General features: G+C 32.9%; 1 protein-coding gene across 1 annotated transcript; it reads right to left on the bottom strand.

Moving 5' to 3' along the window:
- Positions 1–6,057: 6,057 nt before the first annotated feature.
- Positions 6,058–9,090, bottom strand: LOC125845592 (uncharacterized). The gene is made up of 2 exons (XM_049525140.1): positions 9,071–9,090; positions 6,058–7,008 (listed from the first exon to the last, which is right to left on the bottom strand). Exon 2 carries the CDS (start codon positions 6,992–6,994, stop codon positions 6,218–6,220), a length of 777 nt encoding a protein of 258 aa, XP_049381097.1. The 5' UTR covers positions 6,995–7,008; positions 9,071–9,090; the 3' UTR covers positions 6,058–6,217.
- Positions 9,091–9,293: the final 203 nt, after the last annotated feature.

Here is a 9,293-nt window from a genome sequence, read left to right as displayed (position 1 = left end):
ATGTTTACCTTCTTCATGACTAAGCATAATTCCAATTATATGACTATCATATCTATTATATATATAAATATATGTACCTGATGATGCGAGGGAGAAGGGAAGAGTTCACAATTGGAAGATAAGATCTAAAGCAGAGAAAAATAAATAAAAATTAGTAATTAGCAAACACAAAGGCAAAGAAAATACAAGAGAAAACTATAAAAAGGATTAGAAGTAAAAAATGATAATTAATTTATAATATATATATATAGAAAATGAAAATAACTATTCATATTCCGAAACTGAAGAGAGTCTCGGAAAACTAACTAAATGCTTTGAAAATATAAAATATTATATGGATAAGATAGTTGAAGTTGTATGGTTGCTGAAAATCAGATTGAGTCATTGAAGAGACATAACTCATAATTGATAACTAAAAAATTAGCTTTTGAGTTGGATTAATAATTAATTAATGTATATAATTTATAATATTTTTTATATAGTGTAGGGGTAAAATGGTAATCCAACTTTGCACTTGGAGCTTCCCACTTTTAGTAATCATATATCNATCTCAAATAATACAAGTTCTCTATATTTCCTAGAGAGATACGTCTTAACAAACTAAAAAGATTCATAGTGAATTGGCCTAATGTATGTTTACCTTCTTCATGACTAAGCATAATTCCAATTATATGACTATCATATCTATTATATATATAAATATATGTACCTGATGATGCGAGGGAGAAGATAAGATTTTTATAAAAGGTTGTGACATTTCCGAAGGGTTGCAACTTTTTCAAATGGTTGTAACCTTTCCGATAAGTAACAATAAACAATTGTTCACACTACCCTTTGTTGTCTATAAATAAAGAGATTTCCTCTCATTTTAAAACAACAAAAAATTTGAACCTCTTCAATATTTGTGTACTTTGGTCTTGTTGAGTGGCTCACTGACACTATTACTTATGTTACAGATCCGGGTATGTATTCTTACAGTCATTTATTTATGCTTATGTTATTAAGAATAAATGATAAGATGTAATAATTTCCATTTTCCTTTACATTATTTATGTTTGTTACTACGTAATCTTGTATGTAAGATAATATAGTGTTTTAGTTTTAGTGACTAATCGGTTTTAAGTATTATTTTATAAATTCCATGATATAAAACTCCCGCGCGAAGCACGGGTAATTTTATTATTATATATATAAAAGAGAACCCTAGGCCCGCCTACGTGGAGCCACCACAAACCAGGATTCCCTTTTAATTTATTTATTTCCAAAATTAGCTTTCCCTTTCATGAAAAGTTGTGACTTCTATAAAAAAAAGTTGTGACTTTTATGAAAAGTTGCCACTTTTACGAAGAGTTGAGACTTTTATGAAGAGTTGCGACTTATGAAAAGTTGTGACTTTTATGAAAAGTTGTGACTTTTATGAAAGGTTGTGACTTTTCCAAAGAGTTGTGACCTTTCCGATAAGGCGCAATAAGTATTTATTCACACTATCCTTTGTTGTCTATAAATAGAGGGATTTCCTCTCATTTTAAAACAACGAAAATTATGAACATCTTCTTCTTTTGCACAATTAAATATTTGTGTACTTTGCTCATGTTGAGTGGTTCACTGACACCATTGTTTTTGTATCAATACACTGGTGAATAGAATCGTTCTATCCTGAGAGGATCTATTCCTCTAAACCTCGGGTACTAGAGGGGAATAATTTCCTTAAGGGGACAATGTGCATTCGTGGGCTCGATTTTTTTCCTTTCTGTTTCATTCTATTGTTACAGATCCTGGTATGTTTTTTACAGTCATTAATTTATGCTTATGTTATTAATTATTATTTTTGAGTACATGTTTTAAACTTTGTTGTTTATGTTTATGCTTTTGATCATTATGTTGAAGTAAAGATATGTTAATCAAGAGTTTGATGTAATCATTAGACTATTGGTGTCATGTAGATTAGAATTCTTAAATTAGTAAAATAAATGACTTTGATCTTTATAGAGTTTTCAGTGGCTAAAAGATCCGTCGGATGTCCAATAAGGGACTTTTGAGTGTTCAAAAGTTATGGTGGTTCCACACTACCTTGGAGTTTTAGTTATTCAACTTTCTATCTTATCGAGGCATTCATCGATTAGTGACATCCAAAAAATAAAGGAATGTAGAGGGATGGTAAGTATTGTACCCAACCTTAATCAAAAGTTTGGGGTTCAAATGTTGGATTGAAGTCAATGAATTACCCCTCAAAGTAGGATGAATCCATATTAATCAAATATTAAAGAAATAATTATCTCCTTATAAACATTAGTTTAAAAGTCACAAAAAAATAAAATTTTAATCATATTGATCGAAACATAAACAACAATATGCCTTTTGGCTATCAAAGTAGTGTCATCGACTGCGAATGATTTTGAATAAAATAAGGGACTTGCCAAGACATCATTTAATCCAAATTATTTGAGCGACATACGTTTTTTCATTGAACTCCAAGAGATGTGTTTATAAATTTTAATTAATTTATCAAGTACACAACTAATTATATAAGATGTATAATAGTTAGATTCTGTATGGAGGCCTTGAATATGAGAAAAACTTTCGCAATTGATGAATAAAATGTTTGTACCACTTTTTATAAATACAAATATAGACAATGAAACAATTACATATCTTTTCTAAAGACTTTGATGATGAATAACTATAGTAAAATGAAGAATTAATAACAAAATGCATAAACACTTAGAATAAAATCTTTTTGGTTTTAAGATTAAGAAAATATGTCATTTCATCTCTGGATAAAATATTCTTGACAATTTATCGTAGAGTTGTACCCACTGGAAAACACTTATATTATCAAATGTTCAGAGGTAGATTATTGACGTAGTTCACAACCGCAAAAAGCGCGGATAATTTACCTAGTATATGATATAAGAAAATGAGTGTTATGCCTCACATCACAAGTCACACGTAGCATATACATTTTTGAATTTTTTTTCTTTTGAGATCAAAGTCTTAACTTATCTTGTTTAAAATGAGCTTTCAATCTTTTTCCCAAATGCGTCTAAATGTCTCAGCTCTAGCCAAAATAATGGTCAAGTGGTCAACAATGTCAAATTCAATTCACGTGTTCAAAAATCAAAATTGATTTCTATCATCGGACTACTCATAGCCCCGTGATTCACGAGTCTTGGTGTATCACTAGTTTTTAAACATATGAGCCCAATCCATTTGAGTTCAAAATTAATTTAGGCCGCTCATAACTCAATTTAATTTATATTTCAATATATTTTTATATTTCTAATTTAAATCAATCCACTCATTTGACACCCTTAAGGTCCGTTTGATGAATCATTGAGGAATAAGTGCTAATGGATGATTTCAAGTAATGTGTAAATCTCCTCGGTTTTTGTTTCTTTTACCCTTTGCTGTTTCTTTTTCTTTTCTTTTCTTTTTTGTGCCAGATCATGATGTCAAGTTCAATTACTAAGGCGATTTGATACTTTCTACAAGTCAATTTAACTATTTCAAACTTATTTAAGGGGTATGGGTGAATTTTGAAACAAGAAAACATAATTAAATTGTTGCACATTTTATTTTTGTTCACTTTTGTAGAATTTTGGTCTCAATAGCAACACACTAATTATGAGTAGTCCTAATTGCTTTTGGTGATGGCAACCAAATTTGGGGGATCATCCTAACTGCTTGGCCAGAGTTGCAATTTCTAAGCAAAGATTCGAGAGCTTATGCAGCAGTAATGTGGCACCGTTGTGCAATATCAAGTGGGAGAGAGTGTGATGACCCGCCACATCATCATACCATCTAGGCGTCATATGACATAAAAGTTGTTTATGTGGAAGCTTACATCGAAAAGAAGATGATTTTTAGTGAAGATTCTAGAGAAACATGAGAACTTGCAATGGTAAATCCTAGAATACCATAGATTTGTATGGAAGGTCCTTGAAATATTTTAGACTTGTTGAATATTCTAGAAGAGAGACTTATTTGTAGATACGTAGAAATTTGTATAACAATTATTATTTGTATATTTGTCCCTAAGTGAACCGTATAAATAGAGGGACATCCAATTGTGATATAATATGTATGCAATTTAATATTATACAAACTGGCGCTACAGCCAATCATGTCAATGGCATCATTTTAGAAGGTTTGCCAATATATGAAGGAACACCTTATACGTATAAAACATTTGAAGGTAACAGTTACAATTGTAAAAAAAATGGTAGAATTACCAATACAATTGATTTGTATTGGATTTATTTAGTAACAAACAAAACTCTCCAAATAATTTGTACGCTGATTTATTTGAATAAATTTACTAGTACAAATATAAAATATAAAATCAAGAAAATAATTAAAATGATTTTAGAGATATTTTTGTCTGTACATAGACTTATTCCATGGTATTATTAAATAGAATAGTCCATGGATTAAAATTTAGTCCATCCAATACATTGTTTGGTTACTTTATTTAATTTAATCCATGGATTGTTTATCCACCATATTTGGTCTTATCTTATCCCTAGAAAATGGAGGGATAACTAATCCAATGTTTAATAAACCTTGGATAAGACCCCTAAATGACTTAAATATCCCCTTATTCCTTTTCCTAAATTTCTTTTGTAATTTAATTTCCTTTTTATTTATATTGAAATGGTTATAAATGTTCTTTTCAATTCTCCAAGTCCGTTTAGTGTAGTTTAATGATTTCACTAATATTTTTTTTCAATTTTTTTTGTTTTTTTTTAATTCAAGGTACTTTGTCGATTAACCACTTGAACTTTTTTTTTTTTTAATAAGCTTTAGGTATTGAACAATTTAAGTAGTCTTAAATTTATGTTAAATTTAAGATATATTTGACCAACAAAAAATTAGAAATACACATTGTCATCAAGGATCTCTTTAGTGGTACCAGGTACATCACACTTTAAAATATATATATATTTATATATATATAAACTAGTTAAATGGAATAGATAATCCTACAAAAATAATATATCGTCCGGCGGTTATCTACCTTGACCCAATTACATGAAATAAACAATCTCAAAATAACACAAGGGTATAATAGGAAATAATTTTTTGGTAGAGTTTTAAATTAAACACAAGATTAAGTAGAAAGTAATGAACCAAACACTTGACAAAAATAATCCATGCACTACTAATCTCTGCATTACTAATCCCTGAGTTATCAATGTTTGTACCAAACGACTCCTAAATCTTATGTATTACTATTACCTCCAAATGGAAGGTATTATTAGTAATACATCCTATAATACCATATAGGATGTATAATTAATCCATGAATCAGTTATACATAGGCTCAAATTCCTACCAAACATAGTACTAAATAATACCATACATGATACATGGACCATCTCTTCTAATACCTCCTACCAAACGACCCCTTAGAGTCTTAGACTGACTTGGCATACCAAGATTACAAGCAAATAGTGTAAGAATGAGCACGTTGTCAAGTGCCGTATGTGTTCTTAATAGAACAACACAATTCTTTCTAGCAATTTTTGTGTGCTCTCTTAGTCTCTACCATTCTCTTAGCGACTAAGATTTCTAGTCTTAGGCTGAGCAAATAGTGCAAGAATGAGTAAGTCGCACATGTGCTTAATAGAAAACTAAGAACGTGACAGCCTAGTTGTCAAGCTGTTTTTTTAGAAAATGTGTTACTATAAACCAATTTCTTTGTCGCAGTGCTCATATTTTATAGATATGAAAAAAACCACTTGAATAAGTAAATTAAAACCCATTTTTTCAGCAAGGTACTTGTTGCTGGTGAAATGTAATAGGTAATTTTTCTTTTACTACTATTTTGATGTTAATGCTTAGGTAATTTTTCTTTTACTACTATTTTGATGAAACATTGTCTTATTTGACAAGTGGTCTTAATTATCAAACCTATATGCGATCATTGAACACTACTTTTAGATACAATTTTTTTCAAATGCTTGACAAGTGCACAAGATCAACAGCCTGGTTTATCCTTATTAAGTAACTCACTTCCATTGATAGTATGTGGCAGTACCAAATCAAAGATTTTTCTGTTATGAGGTTCAATTGCATTCTATTATACTTCTACAGGCAAGTGACACCAAATCAAAGATCTGAAAATTTACAAGACACAGTAACAACTCTAACTCTTATTGCACATGCCAGTTTGTAATTAACAATTAGAGTGGAAGCAATCTGTGTTAGTAGCATCTCATTTGACAAAGTCATCTCGTCTCGTGAGATTAGGATGGTCAAAACAACATGGACGACAAAGGCAGTCAATAGCATGTATCAGTTTTCTGCGAGGACCAACAGCGTGTGAACCCATCTCCTTGAGCTTTTCCATGGTTAGATTTGCCAATTGATACTTGTTAATGCTCTTGGTCTGAAAGATGTTCACAAAATGTTCAAAGCCCCTTGAAACCAGCCAACTTCTCAAGCCTCCAGCACTTTCAAGCTTGCGCTCAAGATTAATTGCTCTTATTCTTTTATTAATCAACGCACCCTTATCAGCAGTAATAATTGATGGCTTGGTAATCTTAGAGGTGGAGCAAACACCAGTCGTTCTATTAGTTTTGAAACTAGGCATTGGTCGACTTTCTAAACGCTCTCTTTCACTTTGCCTTAATGGTCTTGGGAACTGAGAAGTTAATTGTGGAACTACTTCTGCAACTGTTGGTATAGCAAGTTCAGGTGCCAAAGACTTTGGCACCTCCTTTTCACAAACTACCTGAGCTTCAGTATGCATCTCAACTTGTTGTGGTTGATTATCAGTAGGTTTAATCGTTGGTACATGTATCAGGCTTTCTCCAGCATTATGCACCACGGACTGCTTAGGTACAGGTAGGGGTGGGACCAAAATTGTAACTTTCTGCTTCTTGACTATTATCCAGCTATCTTCATCCAGGTGGTTTACCTGTGAAGGTCCCGGACTATCCTTCTTGGTTTTAGGAACAGGTACAGACTGTCGATGTTTTGTCCTTGCCATAAGTTGCTGACCTGCTGAATATGGAAGAATAAAAAACAATTCTGTATGATGAATATATGCACTTGAACCAAATAGCAACCAAATAGAAAAGTATTGACAGCCAGAAATATGTCAAAGACGCTAATCCAAAATATAATCCCCCTTCCCCACCCGTCAATGAAAAGGGATGTAAAGAATTGAAAAGCCAAACCAAAAGAAATTACTTGGAACAAGATCTGCAACACAAGGCTGTCTAACAGAACTAGCAGAAATCAAACAAGTTTAAGAACTAAGAACTACATTTCCAACCAACCAAAAAAAAAAAAACACATTTCAAGTATATTATAAAGCATAAGCTTCAGTGTCTCTAGGTTAAAAACGGGATGTTTATGACAACAACTACAACAAATCAAGTGTAATCCAACAAGTGAGGTATGGGGAAGGTAGAGTATGCACAGACCTTATCCCTACCTTTGAGAAGGTAGAGAGATTGTTTTTGAAATACGCTATGCTGAACAAACAGTGAAAAAGAGGCAATCATGACAAACAATGAAAAAGAGGAAATAGCAACAAACAAAAACAACAGCAAGATAATTAGCCATCAAGGTGAAACAAGAAGTAGTGATAGAAATCTAAAAATAAGGGAAGAAACTAATAATAGTAAACTCTGGAAAAGGGAACGACTACTAACTTAACCTTCTACCCTAATCATCGACCTCCACACCCTCCTATTAAGGGTCATGTCCCCCGTGAGCTAAAGTAGCACCATATCCTGCTTAATCACCTCAGCCTTATGCCTACGTCTACCACTCCTCAAGCCTAGTACAGCCAACCTCTCACAACTGCTAACCAGGGAATCCGCACCTCTCCTCTTCATATGTCCGAACCATCTCAACCTCACTTCCCACATATTCTCTTCCACGGGAACCACTCATACCTTGCCCCGAATGTCTTCATTCCTAATTTTATCTCTCATGGTATGTCTACACATCCAACTCAACATCCTCATCTCCGCCACTCGTAGCTTCTAGATATGAGAGTTCTTGATTGGCCAACACTTTGCCCCATATAATATAGCCAGTCTGACCACCACTCGCAACTAAAAGGATATTTAAATCAAACTAAGAAATAACAATTATGCATGAATAGTAGGATGATACCATGATGCTGGACACCTAGATTTAATGTAAAAGGATATGGCCCTCAAATTTCCAAGAGTGTCGTCTAGTGAAATTAATAATCCCTTCCATGGAACCTTACCATGGTAGACAATATACAAAATATCACCAGAACCAAAAGAATTTATTGATGAGATTTACCACTATATCAAATCCTTAGGTTTAAAGCATTTCTGGTCATTGGAAATGGAAACTATAGTTAGAGGCTTTATGTTTTCGTAGATCAAGGATCATTTCATACATTGGCTTGAAGTGGAAGAAGACAGCATCACAACAATGATTGATGTAGTAGAAGTAGCATAGATGACAATTGACAACCATCAAAAAAAAAAATATCTACAGTGATTGTGGTGTTAAATTAGGTCTTAGGCCTAACTCACACCCCAAAAACTAGCTCAAAGGGAGGGGGATTGCCCAAACCTTATAAGGAGTCCACCCATCTCATTAACCACCGATGTGGGACTTTTGTCATTCTTTAACAGGTATTAATGTGATTCACTTTGTTTTACCATAATGACAGGCTGCACCATTCAAAGTATGATGTTTGACAGAGTGGCTCCTCAGAGCTGCTAAGCCTACTTCAGAATATTAGTGAACTCCATCAGGTACTAAGACAATGTAAATGTTTTCTAATTCTTAAGAATCAAAAGACTACAGTTCAAGAGATGATTGCCGTGAGCATCCTCCCGGTACTCTGTGGAATAACAGTCAAAAGATCTTCCTCAGAACATAAAAAGGAAGACCAAACTAATAATGACAACCTTTCTCAAGAATTTAGAATGCCACATCACATGAAGTTGATGGCTACATCTATGAGCCAGATATATCAGATAGTGGACGCTGGTATCTACCAAAAAAATAATTCAAATGTCGATTTTGGTACCACAATTGAAGAAACGAACAATCTACAGATACGTACATCCACAAGACCAAAACTTCAACACTTCAAATGTTTAGTCGCTCCCAGGATAAACTGCAATCCTGCAGCAATCATGTCTCAAAAGTCAATACTATACCCAAACTACTACGGGTGTCTTAAAGAGACAGGAAAATCTTCCCAAAGATGCCGTGAATAACAAAAGAAAGCCCTTGGTAAATATTTCATAAACAACTTATGATCAAATTTCCATTCACCAAGCATT

This window comes from Solanum stenotomum, chromosome 11, assembly GCF_019186545.1.
Source record: "Solanum stenotomum isolate F172 chromosome 11, ASM1918654v1, whole genome shotgun sequence".
NCBI classification, from domain to species: Eukaryota; Viridiplantae; Streptophyta; class Magnoliopsida; order Solanales; family Solanaceae; genus Solanum; species Solanum stenotomum.
Note: the sequence above shows the minus strand (reverse complement) of the source record. Positions and strands in the feature narration are given on the sequence as shown.

Bases quoted from the DNA above. Each gene is read 5' to 3' on its own strand.
- LOC125845592 (XM_049525140.1), bottom strand. From the start codon at position 6,994: ATGGCAAGGACAAAACATCGACAGTCTGTACCTGTTCCTAAAACCAAG.